Below are 24,165 nucleotides of genomic sequence, written 5' to 3' on the forward strand. Positions count from 1 at the left end.
CATTCGTGACGCTTGCAGATAGCAGGGTGTGACATTCGTGACGCTTGTAGATAGCCGGTTGTGACATTCGTGACGCTTGCAGATAGCAGGGTGTGACATTCGTGACGCTTGCATATAACCGGATGTGACATTCATGACGCTTGCAGATAGCAGGGTGTGACATTCGTGACGCTTGCATATAACCGGATGTGACATTAGTGACGCTTGCAGATAGCAGGGTGTGACATTCGTGACGCTTCCATATAACCGGATGTGACATTCGTGACGCTTGCAGATAGCAGGGTGTGACATTCGTGACGCTTGCAGATAGCAGGGTGTGACATTCGTGACGCTTGTAGATAGCCGGTTGTGACATTCGTGACGCTTGCAGATAGCAGGGTGTGACATTCGTGACGCTTGCATATAACCGGATGTGACATTCATGACGCTTGCAGATAGCAGGGTGTGACATTCGTGACGCTTGCATATAACCGGATGTGACATTAGTGACGCTTGCAGATAGCAGGGTGTGACATTCGTGACGCTTCCATATAACCGGATGTGACATTCGTGACGCTTGCAGATAGCAGGGTGTGACATTCGTGACGCTTGCAGATAGCAGGGTGTGACATTCGTGACGCTTGCAGATAGCAGGGTGTGACATTCGTGACGCTTGCAGATAGCCGAGTGTGACATTCGTGAGAACCCCAAAACGGAGCCAGGTCACACCCTAGAGACCAGGGGACATTGCACATTAAATGTGGTGTAATTCCACTTTTTGCATTTCGCTAACATAGGAATAGTAAAATGGACCAATGCTATTTAAAGTTTACTACCCTCCCTTTTTCTCATGGACATCATAAAATGATACCCCAAAGGACATCGTGAGTTTGTAAGATTAGGTATTTATTTGGGGTTGAAGAGGTTGGCAATATCGGTTTGTGTCGTGCGGTAAAGCCGATTGACCGTTTTCCAGCGGGAAACAGGGTAGTCTAGTGTATTTTAAATTTTAAATAAAATTATATTTTTTTTTTAGTATACCTTTTAAAATTAAATGCTGTTTAGGTAGGTTTAATTGGGATTTTGATCTTTTAATAAGTATGATACATTCATCTTACAATGTCACACTTTTATAATCTATTTAGTAATTCAGGACGACAAATCGACTATCTTCCAATATAACGGTATTATGCCGTTAGATAATTTATCCTGGATATATATATATATATATATATATATATATATATATATATATATATATATATATATATATATATATATATATCTTAAATATTTTGTATTTGATATTTTGTCTGAGATATTTTGTTTATGACATTTTGTCTAGCGTCGAATGACAAAAGTTTGATACTGGCGTTGAGTGATGTTTGTGTTATGTGATGGCGTTGAGTGATGTTTGTGTAATGTTATGATGTTGAGTGATGTGTGTGTAATGTGATGGCGTTGAGTGATGTTTGTGTTATGTTATGATGTTGAGTGATGTTCACAAACTCTCTGTGTAGATAAAGTCACGTGATGTAACCCTGCACCAGGACCGGAAGTTTCTCTCATTACGTCACCAAAATGTGAGGTCACACTGACACGAGTTGTATTGAGGGTCAAGGTCAGATATGATCAAATATGACTTTGGACAGGAGCGACAGAGTGCGGGACTTGCAGGACGATAGACAAGAGGACACGGGGCAGGACATACAGCAGGACGTACCGCAGGACATAGAGCAGGACCTAGAGGAGGACCGACCAGTAGCCACGATGGTTCTAGAAGACGCCCTCAAGGTCCTGATGATGTTGAATTTATCGGACCACCACGAGCTCAGCTTTGTCTTACGTCACAAGTACAATCTGACGTAAGTTTTCTTACAATATATCTTCAGTTTTGTTACACCTTGCTGTAACATTTGTTACACCTTAATGTAACATTTGTTACACCTTACTGTAACATTGGTTACACCTTTCTGTAACATTTGTTACACCTTAATGTGACATTGGTTACACCTTAATGTAACATATGTTACACCTTACTGTAACATCTGTTACACCTTACTGTAACATCTGTTACACCTTACTGTAACATTGGTTACACCTTACTGTAACATTTGTTACACCTTACTGTAACATTTGTTACACCTTACTGTAACATTTGTTACACCTTAATGTAACATTTGTTACATCTTACTGTAACATTTGTTACACCTTACTGTAACATTTGTTACACCTTACTGTAACATTTGTTACACCTTACTGTAACATTGGTTACACCTTACTGTAACATTTGTTACACCTTAATGTAACATTGGTTACACCTTAATGTAACATTGGTTACACCTTACTGTAACATTTGTTACACCTTACTGTAACATTTGTTACACCTTACTGTAACATTTGTTACATCTTACTGTAACATTTGTTACACCTTACTGTAACATTTGTTACACCTTACTGTAACATTTGTTACACCTTACTGTAACATTTGTTACATCTTACTGTAACATTTGTTACACCTTACTGTAACATTTGTTACACCTTACTGTAACATTTGTTACACCTTACTGTAACATTTGTTACACCTTACTGTAACATTGGTTACACCTTACTGTAACATTTGTTACACCTTAATGTAACATTGGTTACACCTTAATGTAACATTTGTTACACCTTACTGTAACATCTGATACACCTTACTGTAACATTTGTTACACCTTACTGTAACATTGGTTACACCTTACTGTAACATTTGTTACACCTTACTGTAACATTTGTTACATCTTACTGTAACATTTGTTACACCTTACTGTAACATTTGTTACACCTTACTGTAACATTTGTTACACCTTACTGTAACATTTGTTACACCTTACTGTAACATTTGTTACACCTTACTGTAACATTGGTTACACCTTACTGTAACATTTGTTACACCTTAATGTAACATTGGTTACACCTTAATGTAACATTTGTTACACCTTACTGTAACATCTGATACACCTTACTCTAACATTTGTTACACCTTACTGTAACATTGGTTACACCTTACTGTAACATTTGTTACATCTTACTGTAACATTTGTTACACCTTACTGTAACATTTGTTACACCTTACTGTAACATTTGTTACACCTTACTGTAACATTTGTTACACCTTACTGTAACATTGGTTACACCTTACTGTAACATTTGTTACACCTTAATGTAACATTGGTTACACCTTAATGTAACATTTGTTACACCTTACTGTAACATCTGATACACCTTACTCTAACATTTGTTACACCTTACTGTAACATTGGTTACACCTTACTGTAACATTTGTTACACCTTACTGTAACATTTGTTACACCTTACTGTAACATCTGATACACCTTACTCTAACATTTGTTACACCTTACTGTAACATTGGTTACACCTTACTGTAACATTTGTTAGACCTTACTGTAACATTTGTTACACCTTACTGTAACATTTGTTACACCTTACTGTAACATTTGTTACACCTTACTGTAACATTTGTTACACCTTACTGTAACATTTGTTACACCTTACTGTAACATTTGTTACACCTTACTGTAACATTTGTTACACCTTACTGTAACATTTGTTACACCTTACTGTAACATTTGTTACACCTTACTGTAACCTTTGTTACACCTTACTGTAACATTTGTTACACCTTACTGTAACATTTGTTACACCTTACTGTAACATTTTGTCCGCAGGGATGACCTGATCTCTGCCGTGTTAAACCGTTCGACGCCAATCTTCAAGGTCATGCCAGAGTTCAAGGTCGCTAAGGTGCTGCTACTGTATGTGCCACCTGTACTGCTGGTCATGGGAACTATGGGAAATCTACTCAGGTAACTATGGGAAATCTTCTCAGGTAACTATGGGAAATCTTCTCAGGTAACTATGGGAAATCTTCTCTAGTAACTATGGGAAATCTTCTCAGGTAACTATGGGAAATCTCAGGTAACTATGGGAAATCTTCTCAGGTAACTATGGGAAATCTTCTCAGGTAACTATGGGAAATCTCAGGTAACTATGTGAAATCTCAGGTAACTATGGGAAATCTTCTCTAGTAACTATGGGAAATTTTCTCAGTTAACTATGGGAAATCTACTCAGGTAACTATGGGAAATCTTCTCTAGTAACTATGGGAAATCTTCTCAGGTAACTATGGGAAATCTTCTCAGGTAACTATGGGAAATCTCAGGTAACTATGTGAAATCTTCTCAGGTAACTATGAGAAATCTCCGGTAACTATGGGAACCTGGTTAGCTCCAAAATATCCTGTACCCATATGTCCGGACAGGTCCAACAACCAACGGTTTTCTCCCCTTAATGTCCGTTACCGTTCTGGTACCGAGCCCCGCCTTAATAGCCTACTCTAATTTCCCTGTTTATAAACCTGAATTGCCAAAAATGTAGGCAACCCGATCCTCCCAATTATATTTTGGCCGAGAGAAAGTTTTTGGCCTCATAATTAAGCCGGAGAAAATCTGCTCAGAGGATCGAGCAGTCGGGGGAAATTTGCATAAATCACTTTTGGTTAGCTTCAGTCAATGCCACGCCCCGTTTTAAACTAGCGCATGCGCAGCTGATAGCTCAGTGAGACATGCGTAGTAAGGTTTCTACGGATAGAAAACATCGCCGAGTTTTACAAGGAGCTCAGCCACAGTCAATTCAATTTGAAACTTTAATGAATTTAGCAAATTAAATGAAATCTTCCAGACGTTACTAATGACTGTCTCGTTTATATACAAGGTCAGTATCCAGTCAGTCAACGTCCAGACAGTCAATGTCCAGACAGTCAACTCTAGACAGTTCCGCAATTTGAATGGTTGAAGTCTGTGAACGTCACCATAATTAGGTCACCATTGATGTGAATTAGGTCACAGTTGACATGAATTGGGTCACAGTTGATGTGAATTAGGTCACCATTGACGTGAATTAGGTCACCATTGACGTGAATTAGGTCAATAATTTGATCTAGCCGTCTGGTTGGGCCTCCACGAACAGTGTTGTGATATGCCGATTACACAAGTGTTTTGTAATTAAACCAATGATTCATTAGTTAATTATCTTTACTTTATCCAGTTAACCATTTCCCTTCCTTCCTGTAAAGTCGTGTATAACTCAATTTTCCAATCCCGTTCCTCAAGCTGATGGCATGAATTTCCCATCAAGCAGGGGAAGATTTACAAACACAAACAAACTCACTTGCTCTGATATACTGGCTCTATATACGTCTTGTCTGCTCAAATTTCCCATCAAGCAGGGGTAGATTTACAAACACAAACTCACTTGCTCTGAAATACTGGCTCTATATACGTCTTGTCTGCTCAAATTTCCCATCAAGCAGGGGTAGATTTACAAACACAAACAAACTCACTTGCTCTGAAATACTGGCTCTATATACATCCTGTCTGCTCAAATGGTTTGATGTGGACAAAAAAAATTGGTCACAATTTCAAATATAATAGTTATTTTAACTAGATTTAGACAAGTCTTATAATATAATGGACATTAAGGTAGACCAAAGACGAGAGCTGTCCAGGCATCTCTGTCCTGGCTAGACTCTCCAACTGTCCTCAGGTGTACCCAGTCTGTGTGTCTATGTCAACATCTGTGTGTCTATGTCAACATCTGTGTGTCTATGTCAACATCTGTGTGTCTATGTCAACATCTGTGTGTCTATGTCAACATCTGTGTGTCTATGTCAACATCTGTGTATGTCAACATCTGTGTGTCTATGTCAACATCTGTGTGTCTATGTCAACATCTGTGTGTCTATGTCAACATCTGTGTATGTCAACATCTGTGTGTCTATGTCCACATCTGTGTGTCTATGTCAACATCTGTGTGTCTATGTCCACATCTGTGTCTGTCAACATTTGTGTGTCTATGTCAACATCTGTGTGTCTATGTCAACATCTGTGTCTGTCAACATCTGTGTGTCTATGTCAACATCTGTGTCTGTCAACATATGTGTGTCTATGTCAACATCTGTGTCTGTCAACATTTGTGTGTCTATGTCCACATCTGTGTGTCTATGTCAACATCTGTGTGTCTATGTCCACATCTGCGTGTCTATGTCCACATCTGTGTGTCTATGTCAACATCTGTGTGTCTATGTCAACATCTGTGTGTCTATGTCAACATCTGTGTGTCTATGTCAGCATCTGTGTCTGTCAACATCTGTGTGTCTATGTCAACATCTTTGTGTCTATGTCAACATCTTTGTGTCTATGTCAACATCTGTGTGTCTATGTCAACATCTTTGTGTCTATGTCAACATCTTTGTGTCTATGTCAACATCTGTGTGTCTATGTCAACATCTTTGTGTCTATGTCAACATCTGTGTGTCTATGTCAACATCTTTGTGTCTATGTCAACATCTGTGTGTCTATGTCAACATCTTTGTGTCTATGTCAACATCTGTGTGTCTATGTCAACATCTGTGTCTGTCAACATCTTTGTGTCTATGTCAACATCTGTGTGTCTATGTCAACATCTTTGTGTCTATGTCAACATCTGTGTGTCTATGTCAACATCTGTGTGTCTATGTCAACATCTGTGTGTCTATGTCAACATCTGTGTGTCTATGTCCACATCTGTGTGTCTATGTCAACATCTGTGTGTCTATGTCAACATCTGTGTGTCTATGTCAACATCTGTGTGTCTATGTCAACATCTGTGTGTCTATGTCCACATCTGTGTGTCTATGTCAACATCTGTGTGTCTATGTCAACATCTGTGTGTCTATGTCAACATTGTGTGTCTATGTCAACATCTGTGTGTCTATGTCCACATCTGTGTGTCTATGTCAACATCTTTGTGTCTATGTCAACATCTGTGTGTCTATGTCAACATCTGTGTCTGTCAACATCTTTGTGTCTATGTCAACATCTGTGTGTCTATGTCAACATCTTTGTGTCTATGTCAACATCTTTGTGTCTATGTCAACATCTGTGTGTCTATGTCAACATCTGTGTGTCTATGTCAACATCTGTGTGTCTATGTCAACATCTGTGTGTCTATGTCCACATCTGTGTGTCTATGTCAACATCTGTGTGTCTATGTCAACATCTGTGTGTCTATGTCAGCATCTGTGTCTGTCAACATCTTTGTGTCTATGTCAACATCTGTGTGTCTATGTCCACATCTGTGAGTCTATGTCAACATCTTTGTGTCTATGTCAACATCTGTGAGTCTGTGTTAACTAGCTGGTTTTTCCAGATAATTAACTTGGGTTTGAACAAAAAAACAACAGAAACCGAATTAAAGAAAACTTCGGGCAAACAATTTCTTTCAGCCTGTAGCAAGATGCAATGATGTCAAGACAATGACATCAACGTCAAGTTATTCACATAAAAAGGGGGTGGGTGGGAGGAACAACACGGCATTTCAGCTTTCATTGTCTGCTTCTTCCCAGCTGGGGTTAAGGTTTGAAAATTTAATGTACGCATCTGTCTTAATCTGTCTTAATCTTTCTTAATCTGTCTTAATTGGTTTCAGGTACTTTAAGGTTGTCTAACTTTGTCTAAGATTGTCTGAGTATATAAATTGGTCTTAGTTTATTTGAGGTTGTCTGAATTGGTCTGGGTTTAGATCAGTATTTCTTCCAGACCTCTTTCTCATGTGGTGGTGGGTGTGGGGGGGGGGGGGGGGGTGGGGGGTAGGGGGGGTGGGGGTAGGGGGGGGAAGAAGGCACTTGATTTTTTGGGGGTGAGGAGAAAATTTTCCGGTGGGGGAGGTAAAAGTATATGCTTTCTATATACATTTCATTTCGTTCGGGAGGTGGGGGGGGGGGGGGGGGAGGGGGAAATTCTTCGAAGAAACTGGTTTAGATTTGTCCGAGTGAATCTGTCTGAATTTGTTCAGGTTTTTCTGAGGTTTTCTGACTTTTGGATTAAGTTCGTCTGTCTAACTTTTTCTGAGTTTGAATTTGTCTAAATCCGTATGTATCCACCTGTCTGTATCAGTTTATATCAGTCTGTATCAGTTTATATCAGTCTGTATCAGTTTATATCAGTCTGTATCAGTCTGTATCAGTCTGTATAGCATTGTTTAATTTTAAGGCAAGACGATGCACTTCGCATCGAAGTCCATATAACCAGATGTAGACCACAACAAACACACACACAGACACTCAACGGCTATAACATTATTATCTACACATACTCACCCACAATCATCCACACCAACTTGTCCCTCCCCCCCTTTTTATCTTTTTGTCCCCCCTTTGTTATCCCCCCTATTGTCCCCCACTGTTGTCCCCCACTGTTGTCCCCCTCTGTTGTCCCCCTCTGTTGTCCCCCTCTGTTGTCCCCCACTGTTGTCCCCCTCTGTTGTCCCCCACTTTTGTCCCCCACTGTTGTCCCCCTCTGTTGTCCCCCACTTTTGTCCCCCACTGTTGTCCCCCACTGTTGTCCCCCTCTGTTGTCCCCCTCTGTTGTCCCCCACTTTTGTCCCCCACTGTTGTCCCCCACTGTTGTCCCCCTCTGTTGTCCCCCTCTGTTGTCCCCCACTTTTGTCCCCCACTGTTGTCCCCCACTGTTGTCCCCCTCTGTTGTCCCCCACTGTTGTCCCCTACTGTTGTTGTCCCCCTCTGTTGTCCCCCACTGTTGTCCCCCTCTGTTGTCCCCCTCTGTTGTCCCCCTCTGTTGTCCCCCACTTTTGTCCCCCACTGTTGTCCCCCTCTGTTGTCCCCCTCTGTTGTCCCCCACTGTTGTCCCCCACTGTTGTCTCCCACTGTTGTCCCCCTCTGTTGTCCCCCACTTTTGTCCCCCACTGTTGTCCCCAACTGTTGTCCCCCACTGTTGTCCCCCTCTGTTGTCCCCCTCTGTTGTCCCCCACTGTTGTCCCCCTCTGTTATCCCCCTCTGTTGTCCCCCACTGTTGTCCCCCTCTGTTGTCCCCCACTGTTGTCCCCCTTTGTTGTCCCCCACTGTTGTCCCCTACTGTTGTTGTCCCCCTTTGTTGTCCCCCACTGTTGTCCCCCACTGTTGTCCCCCACTGTTGTCCCCCTCTGTTGTCCCCCTCTGTTGTCTCCCTCTGTTGTCCCCCACTGTTGTCCCCCACTGTTGTTGTCCCCTACTGTTGTTGTCCCCCTCTGTTGTCCCCTACTGTTGTTGTCCCCCTTTGTTGTCCCCCACTGTTGTCCCCCTCTGTTGTCCCCCTCTGTTGTCCCCCACTGTTGTCCCCCACTGTTGTTGTCCCCTACTGTTGTTGTCCCCCTCTGTTGTCCCCTACTGTTGTTGTCCCCCTTTGTTGTCCCCCACTGTTGTCCCCCTCTGTTGTCCCCCTCTGTTGTCCCCCACTGTTGTCCCCCACTGTTGTTGTCCCCTACTGTTGTTGTCCCCCTCTGTTGTCCCCTACTGTTGTTGTCCCCCTTTGTTGTCCCCCTCTGTTGTCCCCCTCTGTTGTCCCCCACTGTTGTCCCCCACTGTTGTTGTCCCCTACTGTTGTTGTCCCCCTCTGTTGTCCCCTACTGTTGTTGTCCCCCTTTGTTGTCCCCCACTGTTGTCCCCCTCTGTTGTCCCCCACTGTTGTCCCCCTCTGTTGTCCCCTACTGTTGTTGTCCCCCTTTGTTGTCCCCCACTGTTGTCCCCCTCTGTTGTCCCCCTCTGTTGTCCCCCACTGTTGTCCCCCACTGTTGTTGTCCCCTACTGTTGTTGTCCCCCTCTGTTGTCCCCTACTGTTGTTGTCCCCCTTTGTTGTCCCCCACTGTTGTCCCCCACTGTTGTCCCCCTCTGTTGTCCCCCTCTGTTGTCCCCCACTGTTGTCCCCCACTGTTGTTGTCCCCTACTGTTGTTGTCCCCTACTGTTGTTGTCCCCTTCTGTTGTCCCCTACTGTTGTTGTCCCCCTTTGTTGTCCCCCTTTGTTGTCCCCCACTGTTGTCCCCCACTGTTGTCCCCCACTGTTGTCCCCCTCTGTTGTCCCCCACTGTTGTCCCCCACTGTTGTCCCCCACTGTTGTCCCCTACTGTTGTTGTCCCCCTTTGTTGTCCCCCTTTGTTGTCCCCCACTGTTGTCCCCCTCTGTTGTCCCCTCTGTTGTCCCCCACTGTTGTCCCCCTCTGTTGTCCCAGACTGTTGTCCCCCTTTGTTGTCCCCCACTGTTGTCCCCTACTGTTGTTGTCCCCCTTTGTTGTCCCCCACTGTTGTCCCCCACTGTTGTCCCCCACTGTTGTCCCCCTCTGTTGTCCCCCACTGTTGTCCCCCACTGTTGTCCCCCACTGTTGTCCCCCACTGTTGTCCCCCACTGTTGTCCCCCACTGTTGTCCCCTACTGTTGTTGTCCCCCTTTGTTGTCCCCCTTTGTTGTCCCCCACTGTTGTCCCCCTCTGTTGTCCCCTCTGTTGTCCCCCACTGTTGTCCCCCTCTGTTGTCCCAGACTGTTGTCCCCCTTTGTTGTCCCCCACTGTTGTCCCCTACTGTTGTTGTCCCCCTTTGTTGTCCCCCACTGTTGTCCCCCACTGTTGTCCCCCACTGTTGTCCTCCTCTGTTGTCCCCCACTGTTGTCCCCCTCTGTTGTCTCCCTCTGTTGTCCCCCACTGTTGTCCCCCACTGTTGTTGTCCCCTACTGTTGTTGTCCCCCTCTGTTGTCCCCCACTGTTGTCCCCCACTATTGTCCCCCACTGTTGTCCCCTACTGTTGTTGTCCCCCTTTGTTGTCCCCCTTTGTTGTCCCCCACTGTTGTCCCCCTCTGTTGTCCCCTCTGTTGTCCCCCACTGTTGTCCCCCTCTGTTGTCCCAGACTGTTGTCCCCCTTTGTTGTCCCCCACTGTTGTCCCCTACTGTTGTTGTCCCCCTTTGTTGTCCCCCACTGTTGTCCCCCACTGTTGTCCCCCACTGTTGTCCCCCTCTGTTGTCCCCCACTGTTGTCCCCCACTGTTGTCCCCCACTGTTGTCCCCCACTGTTGTCCCCCACTGTTGTCCCCCACTGTTGTCCCCTACTGTTGTTGTCCCCCTTTGTTGTCCCCCTTTGTTGTCCCCCACTGTTGTCCCCCTCTGTTGTCCCCTCTGTTGTCCCCCACTGTTGTCCCCCTCTGTTGTCCCAGACTGTTGTCCCCCTTTGTTGTCCCCCACTGTTGTCCCCTACTGTTGTTGTCCCCCTTTGTTGTCCCCCACTGTTGTCCCCCACTGTTGTCCCCCACTGTTGTCCTCCTCTGTTGTCCCCCACTGTTGTCCCCCTCTGTTGTCTCCCTCTGTTGTCCCCCACTGTTGTCCCCCACTGTTGTTGTCCCCTACTGTTGTTGTCCCCCTCTGTTGTCCCCTACTGTTGTTGTCCCCCTTTGTTGTCCCCCACTGTTGTCCCCCACTGTTGTCCCCCACTGTTGTCCCCCACTGTTGTCCCCCTCTGTTGTCCCCCACTGTTGTCCCCCACTGTTGTCCCCCTCTGTTGTCCCCCACTGTTGTCCCCCACTGTTGTTGTCCCCCACTGTTGTCCCCCTCTGTTGTCCCCCCACTGTTGTCCCCCACTGTTGTTGTCCCCCACTGTTGTTGTCCCCCACTGTTGTCCCCCACTGTTGTTGTCCCCCACTGTTGTTGTCCCCCACTGTTGTTGTCCCCCACTGTTGTCCCCCACTGTTGTTGTCCCCCACTGTTGTTGTCCCCCACTGTTGTTGTCCCCCACTGTTGTCCCCCACTGTTGTTGTCCCCCACTGAGTTAATTTTTAAGCCAAAAGTTTCAAGTTTCCCCTCACTGATTGGAGCTATAAATAGAACACGTCAACTAGCGGGATGTGACAAACAAATTTTAATTTCATCCAATTTTTAGTGTCATCCAGTTAAAATGGATTTCATAATACCAGACAAAAATAGCATCCAATACATTTTCACCAGAAATACATCTGTCTAAACGTCAGTCTGTCTAAACGTCAGCAGTCTGTCTAAACGTCCCTCTGACCACACGTCCGTCTGTCTAAACGTCCGTCTGTCTAAACGTCCGTCTGTCTAAACGTCCGTCTATCTAATCGTCCGTCTGTCTAAACGTCCGTCTGTCTAATCGTCCGTCTGTCTAAACGTCCGTCTGTCTAATCGTCCGTCTGTCTAATCGTGCGTCTGTCCACACGTCCGTCTGTTAAAACGTCCGTCTGTCTAAACTTCCATTAACCTCCCATCAACCTCTCCAAGTTGATTCTTCCTAGTAAACCCAGCAGCCAGACCTCGAAAGATGACAGTAACCTCAGCAGACATTTTGGACTGTCCTCGACAGATGACTAAATGACCTCAGCAGACATTTTGGACTGTCCTCGACAGATGACTAAATGACCTCAGCAGACATTTTGGACTGTCCTCGACAGATGACTAAATGACCTCAGCAGACATTTTGGACTGTCCTCGACAGATGACTAAATGACCTCAGCAAACATTTTGGACTGTCCTCGACAGATGACTAAATGACCTCAGCAGACATTTTGGACTGTCCTCGACAGATGACTAAATGACCTCAGCAGACATTTTGGACTGTCCTCGACAGATGACTAAATGACCTCAGCAGACATTTTGGACTGTCTTCGACAGATGACTAAATGACCTCAGCAGACATTTTGGACTGTCCTCGACAGATGACTAAATGACCTCAGCAGACATTTTGGACTGTCTTCGACAGATGACTAAATGACCTCAGCAGACATTTTGGACTGTCCTCGACAGATGACTAAATGACCTCAGCAAACATTTTGGACTGTCCTCGACAGATGACTAAATGACCTCAGCAGACATTTTGGACTGTCCTCGACAGATGACTAAATGACCTCAGCAGACATTTTGGACTGTCCTCGACAGATGACTAAATGACCTCAGCAGACATTTTGGACTGTCCTCGACAGATGACTAAATGACCTCAGCAGACATTTTGGACTGTCCTCGACAGATGACTAAATGACCTCAGCAGACATTTTGGACTGTCTTCGACAGATGACTAAATGACCTCAGCAGACATTTTGGACTGTCCTCGACAGATGACTAAATGACCTCAGCAAACATTTTGGACTGTCCTCGACAGATGACTAAATGACCTCAGCAGACATTTTGGACTGTCCTCGACAGATGACTAAATGACCTCAGCAGACATTTTGGACTGTCCTCGACAGATGACTAAATGACCTCAGCAGACATTTTGGACTGTCTTCGACAGATGACTAAATGACCTCAGCAGACATTTTGGACTGTCCTCGACAGATGACTAAATGACCTCAGCAAACATTTTGGACTGTCTTCGACAGATGACTAAATGACCTCAGCAGACATTTTGGACTGTCCTAGACTCATGCCAAACCGGTCTCCACATTTCCTTGCCGGTTGTTATGCCGGTCGTAATGCCAACTCAGGCCGCGTTTCCGGCCGACCGGAAATGGAATTATTTGTGTTGGAAACAATGCATCAATTTCATTGGTTTTTTAATGAGATAATTAGCAGAAACATGGGCGTTCATTAGTCGTGTTTGCAGGTGTCATGCCAGCTTGTTCACGCCAAGGTCGTGTGCTGGCATCGTCTCCCTCGTGAGTTCTGGGAATAGCGCCATGTTGTCGTCTGCTCGATGCTGTACAATCCTGAGAGAGAGGAATGTTTTCAAGCTCTGTCATAGTTCACTCCGTCAAACTAGCGTGAACGTCAACATAGTTTAAGTTCATTGTCATATTTTCATTCATTAAACAAAAACAGAATATTTTAGGTTTTTTAAAAATAAATTTCAATCAGAAAATGTTTTTTCAAGATTCTACATTTAAACTGCCCATCTTTCTTGCCTACTTTAAAGTAAATTTAAAAAAAAAACTGCCCATCTTTCTTGCCTACTTTAAATTAAATTTAAAAAAAAAACCGCCCATCTTTCTTGCCTACTTTAAATTAAATTTAAAAAAACAACTGCCCATCTTTCTTGCCTACTTTAAATAAAAAATTGTCCATCTTTCTTGCCTACTTTAAATAAAAAATTGTCCATCTTTCTTGCCTACTTTAAATAAAAAATTGTCCATCTTTCTTGCCTACTTTAAATAAAAAATTGTCCATCTTTCTTGCCTACTTTAAATTAAAAATTGTCCATCTTTCTTGCCTATTTTAAATTAAAAAACCTGTCTATCTTTCTTGCCTACTTTAAATAAAAAATTGTCCATCTTTCTTGCCTATTTTAAATTTAAAAACCTGTCTATCTTTCTTGCCTGCTTTAAATTAAAAATAAACTGTCCATCTTTCTTGCCTACTTTAAATAAAAAATTGTCCAACTTTCTTGCCTATTTTAAGTAAAGAACTGTCCATCTTTCTTGCCTGCTTTAAGTAAAAAACTGTCCATCTTTCTTGCCTACTTTAAATTAAAAATAAACTGTCCATCTTTCTTGCCTACTTTAAATAAAGAACTGTCCATCTTTCTTGCCTACTTTAAATAAAAAATTGTCCATCTTTCTTGCTATTTTAAGTAAAAACCTGTCCATCTTTCTTGCCTATTTTAAATTAAATAAAAATGTCCATCTTTCTTGCCTGCTTTAAATAACAAACAGTCCATCTTTCTTGCCTATTTTAAATTAAATAAAAATGTCCATCTTTCTTGCCTATTTTAAATAAAAAACTGTCCATCTTTCTTGCCTATTTTAAATTAAATTAAAAAAAACCTGTCCATCTTTCTTGCCTACCTTAAATAAAAAAACTGTCCATCTTTCTTGCCTACCTTAAATAAAAAACACTGTCCATCTTTCTTGCCTACCTTAAATTAAAAAAAACCTGTCCATCTTTCTTGCCTACTTTAAATAAAACAACTGTCCATCTTTCTTGCCTATTTTAAGTAAAGAACTGTCCATCTTTCTTGCCTACTTTAAAAATTGTCCATCTTTCTTGCCTATTTTAAATTAAATAAAAACCTGTCAATCTTTCTTGCCTACTTTAAATAAAACAACTGTCCATCTTTCTTGCCTACTTTAAATAAAAAAACTGTCCATCTTTCTTGCCTACTTTAAAAATTGTCCATCTTTCTTGCCTATTTTAAATTAAATAAAAACCTGTCAATCTTTCTTGCCTACTTTAAATAAAACAACTGTCCATCTTTCTTGCCTACCTTAAATAAAAAAACTGTCCATCTTTCCCAGTTTTTTGATCCTGCGCCACAAGTCGATGAACCAGCAGTCCATCTACGTGTACCTGAGCACTCTGGCCATCTTCGACAGTCTGGTGCTCTACTTCGGCCTTCTGCGGCTCTGGGTGGACGAGGTTAGCGGGCTGGACATCCGCACCAAGAGCACCTGGCTCTGTAAGGGCCTGCTCATGCTCAACTACACCAGCAGTGACGTGTCCGTTTGGCTTATCGTCGCCGTCACCTTCGAGCGTTACGTCATCGTGAGTCACCCCCTGCAGGCGCCACACTTCTGCCAAGACAGCCGAGCCAAGAAGATAATCGCCGGCATCATCCTGGTCTTCCTGCTCGTCAACTTCCACTTCCTGTTCACGGTCGACCTTAACCCCTCCAAGGCCAGCGAGCAGAAGAGGAGCGTGCGGTACGAGTGCAGCCCCAACCCGGGCTACGAGCACCTGATCCAGGTCGTCTGGCCGTGGGTCGACGCCCTGCTCTACGGCTTCGGCCCCTTCGTGCTGATCAGCGTCTTTAACTCAATCATCGTCTTCAAGGTAAGAAAACTTTAAGCTCCGTCTTCAAGGTAAGAAAACTTTAAGCTCCGTCTTCAAGGTAAGAAAAGTTTTAGCTCCGTCTTCAAGGTAAGAAAACTTTTAGCTCCGTCTTCATCATCGTCTTCAAGGTAAGAAAACTTTAAGCTCCGTCTTCAAGGTAAGAAAACTTTAAGCTCCGTCTTCAAGGTAAGAAAAGTTTTAGCTCCGTCTTCAAGGTAAGAAAACTTTTAGCTCCGTCTTCATCATCGTCTTCAAGGTAAGAAAACTTTAAGCTCCGTCTTCAAGGTAAGAAAACTTTAAGCTCCGTCCATATCTGTCACTCGACCAGGACTATAGCTCGTCCGTATCTGCCATTAGTTTCGTGACCCAGCTTGCTATAAATAGATTTGTCTGTCTAGCCCACACAATAGTTTTATATCCGTCCATCAGTCATGTCATCCATCAGTCATGTCATCCATCAGTCATGCCATCCATCCATCAGTCATGCCATCCATCCATCAGTCATTTCATACATCCATCAGTCATGCCATCCATCAGTCATGTCATCCATCAGTCATGTCATCCATCAGTCAGTCATGCCATCCATCAGTCATGCCATCCATCCATCATTCATGCCATCCATCCATCGACTGGAGAAAAAACATGGACACTTCCAGCTTAACTTATCCATGATTGGATGAGGATTTTAATTTTTGCGGTAGGGGTCAAGGTCAGGCAACATCATCCAGTGATGGGAACCGGTCACGTTAGTTGTTGACGTGACCGGAACCGGTTGTAACTAGCGTGTGTGTATGACCGGCATTGTTGGCCGTGATAAACTATAGCCGGCAATGTTTTCCCCGACCGGCAGCCGTTGAAAGTCCGCTATAGCCGGCAATGTTTTCCCCGACCGGCAGCCGTTGAAAGTCCACTGATGAAATGGTTAGTTTCACGGGATTACACGCGTTCTTAACGAATTCTATTATTGGGGCTGTACTTTTAAAAGTTATTATCAATTAGTTTGTACTTTAAACAGTTATGATCAATTAGTTTGTACTTTAAAAAGTTGACCGTGTCAACGGATCAAACGAAGCACAACGTTTCTCCTCTAGACCTCACATTGATTGATTTTTTAAATCGGTAGTCAAGATCGTTTACACAACACGGGTCGTTTTACAACATGGGTCTTAGACAACACGGGTCTCACACAGCACGGGTCAGTTACATTGCATAGATCCCACTCCAATAACGAGTCTGCCTTAGCGTGTTGTCTTGCAGTAACAATGAATCGCAATTCAATTCACTTCACAGTTACTATAAATAGATGGGTTGTTTGTCAACAAACTGACGGTAATGTCAAGGACTCTAAGTCACCGAGTGCATTTTGTCTTTCGTCAGGTTCTCACCTGACTTTCCTTCTCTGTACAATATTCTGTGTGTTTTAGAGTGTGTGGGTGTGTGGGTGTGGAGGGGGGACAGAGAGGAGTTTGTTTGAGGGGGGGGGGGGGGTAACTTTCCTTCTCGATAAAATATTCTGTGTGTTGTCATTAGAGTGTGTGTGTGTGGAGGGGGGGGGGGGAGGGGAGAGCGGTTGAGAGTGGATCCGCATTTCCAGGTCAATCTAACCAGTTGTCCAACTGAAGAAGATGATTATAGTTGTTACATTCTGATTGATCAACTTCTCTGAAGATCAACCCGCCCTTTCAAATCTCTCCAAACGATTGTTTACACATTAAAAACGTCAAGTCAAGAATTATAAACTTTTTTTAAAGCAGATTTGATGCGGGGACTGGAGTTGTGTCCCAGAATGCCGCGGGCTAACATGTAAACCAACACGCTCAAATTGCATTAAGCATTGTTTTTTTTTCCTGTTCTGCTCGTAAAATTTTATTCTAGCAGATTCTAGCTTCGATACTCGTACGTTCCAGCCATCTAAGTAGGATCTTTTGATCGGGGGGGGGGGGGGGGGGGACCATAAGTAATTTCGCCGCATCGAGTTGTACAAATCAATTTTGACAATCGCACTGGGATGTGTTACAGACTTGACCGACACAAACAGAAGGTCCAAGAGTTCTGAGTAACAAATGTTTCTAGTTTACAGAAATCTGTTTGTGTAATCCACCCTAATCAACTAATTACCGTAATTAAAATATAGATTGACAAATTGTACTTTCTGTTTTTGTTAGATCGATGGGGTAGGTGTATGTGTGGTGTATGTTGAGTGGTTGATGTGTTGTATGTGGTGTGGTGGATATGGTGTGGTGGATGTAGTGTATGTGGTGTATGTGGTGTAATGTATGTGGTGTATGTAGTGTGGTGTAATTGGTTTGGTGTATGTGGTGTGGTGTATGTGGTGTGGTGTATGTGGTGTAGTGTATGTGGTGTGGTGTATGTGGTGTGGTGTATGTCGTGTGGTGTATATCGTGTGGTGTATGTGGTGTGGTGTGGTGTATGTGGTGTATGTGGTGTGGTATATGTGGTGTGGTGTATGTGGTATGGTGTATGTAGTGTATGTCGTGTGGTGTATGTGGTGTATGTGGTGTATGTGGTGTGGTGTGGTGTATGTGGTGTGGTGTATGTGGTGTGGTGTATGTGGTGTGGTGTATGTGGTGTGGTGTATGTGGTGTGGTGTATGTGATGTAGTGTATGTGGTGTAGTGTATGTGGTGTGGTGTATGTGGTGTGGTGTATGTGGTGTGGTGTATGTGGTGTGGTGTGGTGTGGTGTATGTGGTGTGGTGTATGTGGTGTGGTGTATGTGGTGTGGTGTATGTGGTGTGGTGTATGTGATGTAGTGTATGTGGTGTAGTGTATGTGGTGTGGTGTATGTGGTGTGGTGTATGTGGTGTGGTGTATGTGGTGTGGTGTATGTGGTGTGGTGTATGTGGTGTAGTGTATGTGGTGTGGTGTATGTGGTGTGGTGTATGTGGTGTGGTGTATGTGGTGTGGTGTATGTGGTGTGGTGTGATGTATGTGGAGTGATGTATGGTGGATTACTTTTTTTCTTGATTTGATGTAGGCATGAATGTTTATCTATCTCACCATGCAGTAACGTACCTATCTCACCCGTCACGGGGTGGGTAGGGTATCGCTGGTAAACCTCTCTACAGCCATGGCGAGCACTAGATAACTCACAACCTCAGGTACTTAGATCAGCACACCCCCCACCCCCACACCCCACACACCCACACAACTAGATAACTCACAACCTCAAGTACTTAGATCAGTACACCCCACACACCCCACACCCTACGCCACACACCACTAAATAACTCAGGTGTTGAGATCACCCCACTCACCCCACGTCAAACACCCCACACACCCCACGCCACACACCACTAGATAACTCTGGTGATGAGATCACCCCACACCACACCCCACACACCCCACCCCCACCCCAGACACCACTAGCTAACTGGCGTTGTAACAAAGCAGACGGCTCGCCATTGAAGCGTGACGTGTTTGCTTGTACAAGTCAGGTAGTGGGCGAGAACCTTCGGGGGCCCGTGAGAGTTATTTCTGGAACCTTCTAGACTGTTCCAGTCGATCAAGCGGGTATCAGACAGAGATGAATGGCCACAACACCAGCGGGACACACACACACACCAGCAGGGTACACACACACACACCAGCGGGGTACACACACACACCAGCGGGACACACACACACACCAGCAGGGTACACACACACACACCAGCAGTGTACACACACACACACCAGCAGTGTACACACACACCAGCAGTGTACACACACACACCAGCGGGACACACACACACCAACAGTGTACACACACACACACCAGCAGGGTACACACACCAGCAGTGTACACACACACACCAGCGGGACACACACACACCAGCGGGACACGGTAAACGGAAAAAAAGTCACAGGAAAAAAAAACACAGAAAAAAAGTCACAGTTTTTGCTAGGAAAAAAAGTCACAGAAAAAAAGTCACAGTGGAAAAATTTTATCGGAAAAAAAGTCACAGAAATAAAGTCACAGAAAAAAAGTCACAAAAATCTTTTTAGAAATATTTTTATTAATTTGTTAAGAATTGTAAAATTTTGTATGTTTATTGTTGTGGGTTGTATTTTTTGATAGCATAAATTATTTATAGACGTTAAAAGCATTATGATTTATAACAATTGTAAGTAAAAATACTCTAAGATAATTTACACAACAATCTCAACTTGTTACGTATTTAGTTAAATACGCGGTAGAAAAGTTAATTATAAAAGAAATTTAGGCAAATTTTGCCGTAGGCTATTCTCTGGTCGGCCTCTCCTCAGTAGGCATTGTCCGAACATATTTTGTGTTGTTGACGTTACGCGTCAATGACAGCCTTTGAACCTTGTCGGCTTTCTGTTTTGATCCTAAGTTTTGTTATGTAATGAGCGTGATAAATGTGGGCAGTAAAGGTGGTTGAACTAAACATAACTATTGTTGCCATGAGTTGAGGGCAGCAAGTCAGATGAACTTACCATTTCACGGTAATTTAATGTTGGTATTTAAAAAAAACACGATGAAAACCGTGGACTTTGGAGCATTCTATTAAATGCTACTAATCTTAAGTTTAAAATAATTACAATCTACATACTTCATAATAAATATTTTTAGATGAATTATCAAAATTCCTATGCGTATACAGCCTACACACATTACATTACATTTAATTAATCCTAAGTTAATTTGCACTCTCTAAATATTTAATACATAAAAGTATTAACAAATATCATGCAAATATATATTTGTGACTTTTTTTCCTGTGACTTTTTTTCCTGTGACTTTTTTCTGTGCTTTTTTTCCTGTGTTTTTTTTTCCTGTGACTTTTTTTCCTACAATCCGGGACACACCCCCGCCATTGATACCCCTCCCCACCCCCGCCATTGATACCCCTCCCCACCCCCGCCATTGATACCCCTCCCCACCCCCGCCATTGATACCCCTCCCCACCCCCGCCATTGATGCCCCTCCCCACCCCCGCCATTGATACCCCTCCCCACCCCCGCCATTGATACCCCTCCCCACCCCCGCCATTGATACCCCTCCCCACCCCCGCCATTGATACCCCTCCCCACCCCCGCCATTGATACCCCTCCCCACCCCTGCCATTGATACCCCTCCCCACCCCCGCCATTGATACCCCTCCCCACCCCCGTCATTGATACCCCTCCCCACCCCCGCCACTAAACACTTCAACATCTGACGAGAGTGCTGGCAACCAATTACAGACAGGGTCATCGGTGCTAGATCTGCACCAGTTGCTTCCAGAAACAAAATCAATCTTATCTGTTGATGGGAAACGTGTTCACATTTTCCACCCCACCCCCAACACCCCCCCCCCCCCCCGCACCCTCCCCTCAGTCATCAGATCCTCCACTGTCTTGGCGCTGACTGTTGTGTTATGTTCCCCCCTGTAAGGCCGACCCACCCATTGGCGCTGTTGTGTGAGGTTCCCCCCTGTAAGGCCGACCCACCCATTGGCGCTGTTGTGTGAGGACTGTTGTGTGAGGTTCCCCCCTGTAAGGCCGACCCACCCATTGGCGCTGTTGTGTGAGGTTCCCCCCTGTAAGGCCGACCCACCCATTGGCGCTGTTGTGTGAGGTTCCCCCCTGTAAGGCCGACCCACCCATTGGCGCTGTTGTGTGAGGACTGTTGTGTGAGGTTCCCCCCTGTAAGGCCGACCCACCCATTGGCGCTGTTGTGTGAGGTTCCCCCCTGTAAGGCCGACCCACCCATTGGCGCTGTTGTGTGAGGTTCCCCCCTGTAAGGCCGACCCACCCATTGGCGCTGTTGTGTGAGGTTCCCCCCTGTAAGGCCGACCCACCCATTGGCGCTGTTGTGTGAGGTACCCCTCTGTAAGGCCGACCCACCCATTGGAGCTGACTGTTGTGTGAGGTTCCCCCCTGTAAGGCCGACCCACCCATTGGCGCTGACTGTTGTGTGAGGTTCCCCCCTGTAAGGCCGACCCACCCATTGGAGCTGACTGTTGTGTGAGGTTCCCCCCTGTAAGGCCGACCCACCCATTGGCGCTGACTGTTGTGTGAGGTTCCCCTCTGTAAGGCTGACCCACCCCTCATATTTTCGAGTGCTGCCGACTTGGGTTAAGTAGCTGTCAATCATGTAATTAGATTAATTAAACAGCGCTGAGCTGAGAATGATTGAGAGGGCGAGGATGGGGATGGGGGGGGGGATGTGTGGTGGGGGGAGGGCAGACGATCTGCCAGGTGAGCATGATGGGAAACCCAGGTAAAAACATGCAGTGTGACATGGGTCTCCAACCTCGACCTTGAACTATAGAGGTCAGTGGGCGAGAGAGGTCAGTGGACTAGAGAGGTCAGTGAACTAGAGAGGTCAGTGGACTAGAGAGGTCAGTGAACCAGAGAGGTCAGTGGACTAGAGAGGTCAGTGGACCAGAGAGGTCAGTGGACTAGAGAGGTCAGTGGACTAGAGAGGTCAGTGGACTAGAGAGGTCAGTGGACTAGAGAGGTCAGTGAACCAGAGAGGTCAGTGGACTAGAGAGGTCAGTGAACTAGAGAGGTCTAGAGAGGTCAGTGGACTAGAGAGGTCTAGAGAGGTCAGTGGACTAGAGAGGTCAGTGGACTAGAGAGGTCAGTGAACTAGAGAGGTCTAGAGAGGTCAGTGAACTAGATAGGTCAGTGGACTAGAGAGGTCTAGAGAGGTCAGTGAACTAGAGAGGTCTAGAGAGGTCAGTGAACTAGATAGGTCAGTGGACTAGAGAGGTCTAGAGAGGTCAGTGAACTAGAGAGGTCAGTGGACCCGAGAGGTCAGTGGACCAGAGAGGTCAGTGGATTAGCAAGGTCAGTTATCGAACTGTGATCAATACACACGTCCGGGCGCCAATCACTTGGTCATTTTTTTTTTTGATTAATCGAGCCAATCACTTGGTCATTTTTTTTTTTGATTAATCGAGCCAATCACTTGGTCATTTTTTTTTTGATTAATTGAGCCAATCACTTGAGAATGTTTGAATCTCGTCAATCATATGTCACATAACGTCAATGATAGTGACAGACCAATGTCACATAACCTTAATGATAGTGACACACCAATGTCACATAACGTTTGACTCATATGGAAAACTTCTCTATACGAAGATATTCCCCTTCTCACCCTCTCCCAATCCCTTGATTCCCTACTTCCGTCTCTCGCCCTCCTTGAAAGAATCCCTCGGCATAATGCGGAGATTTCTCCATCAAATCGATATCGATCATCGACACTCGGTTCTTGAAATCCCGTATTATTTCTGATCAGTGGCGCATAAGGAATGTCAGAGGTCAACTCTCGGAAATCAGCTAGGATTTAAAAATAGAACAATGCTGCAGGGTGGCACAGAAGTCTTCAGACAAACCACGTGATCAGTCTGTGACGTCATGGAGTATCTCACCACGTGATTAGTTTTATTATAGCGACACGCACTCTCCAGTACAGCCACACACTCTCACGTACAGCCACACACTTCGTATATCGCCACATCAAAGCAACCCCACACCCGCACACAAAACATACATAAACCACACCCCCTACATCACCACACCCCACACTCCCACACAAAACATACATCTCACACCAACCCACATCTCCACAACCTCTACGTCCCAACACCCCCCAAATTACCACACCCACACATTACCACACCTGAATACTCCCACAACCCACTGTCCCATATCCAACCTCTACCACCAACCACTACAACCAACCTCTACCACCAACCACTACAACCAACCTCTACCACCAACCACTACCACCAACCACTACCACCAACCACTACCACCAACCTCTACCACCAACCACTACCACTACCACCAACCACTACCACTAACTACTACAACCAACCTCTACAACCAACCACTACCACCAACCACTACCACCAACCACTACCAACAACCACTAACACTAACCACTTCCACCAACCACTACCACCAACCTCTACCACCAACCACTACCACCAACCACTACCACCAACCACCAACCACTAACACTAACCACTTCCACCAACCACTACCACCAACCTCTACCACCAACCACTACCACCAACATCTACCACCAACCTCCACCACCAACCACTTAAAACCTGTCACTACCAACCTCGTTTCACATCACCAGCAGACTTTGTTTTCGAGCCAAAATTTCCAATCTTAGCTCCGATATTTTCCTCCGACATCATTTCATAATGAACCCGTCTAGACAATGCTGCAAAGTTCCAAATGTTTTTGAAGTTTTTGTTTCCTGAGTCTTAGAGATCTCGACACCCAAGGGAACAAACACATTGTACTGCGCATTTATCGCGAACACATCTTTGTTTATTGAAGGCGGTGTTAGAGTTTGTCAGTCAGTCACATTCTGTCACACTCTGTCACACTGTCACAATATGTCACAGTCCGTCACATTCCGTCACATTCTTAACAGTCCGTCACATTCTTAACAGTCCGTCACATTCCGTCACACTCTGTCACATTCCGTCACAGTCACATTACGTCACAGTCCGTCACATTCCGTCACAGTCACATTCCGTCACAGTCACATTACGTCACAGCAAGAAGTTTTAGTTTTGTACA

General features: G+C 44.7%; 1 protein-coding gene across 1 annotated transcript in view; it reads left to right on the plus strand.

Annotated features, from left to right (window-relative positions):
• Window positions 1–1,617: 1,617 nt before the first annotated feature.
• Window positions 1,618–24,165, plus strand: part of LOC131947635 (putative G-protein coupled receptor 139) — a 48,447-nt gene continuing 25,899 nt past the window's right edge. The window contains exons 1-3 of the mRNA XM_059308869.1: window positions 1,618–1,844; window positions 3,711–3,848; window positions 15,074–15,608. Coding sequence (XP_059164852.1) covers window positions 1,618–1,844; window positions 3,711–3,848; window positions 15,074–15,608 — 900 coding nt within the window. The remainder of the gene's footprint in view (window positions 1,845–3,710; window positions 3,849–15,073; window positions 15,609–24,165) is intronic.

Source organism: Physella acuta, unplaced genomic scaffold (genome assembly GCF_028476545.2).
Source record: "Physella acuta isolate Inbredline_101_S28 unplaced genomic scaffold, ASM2847654v3 ptg000602l, whole genome shotgun sequence".
Lineage (NCBI taxonomy): Eukaryota > Metazoa > Mollusca > Gastropoda > Physidae > Physella > Physella acuta.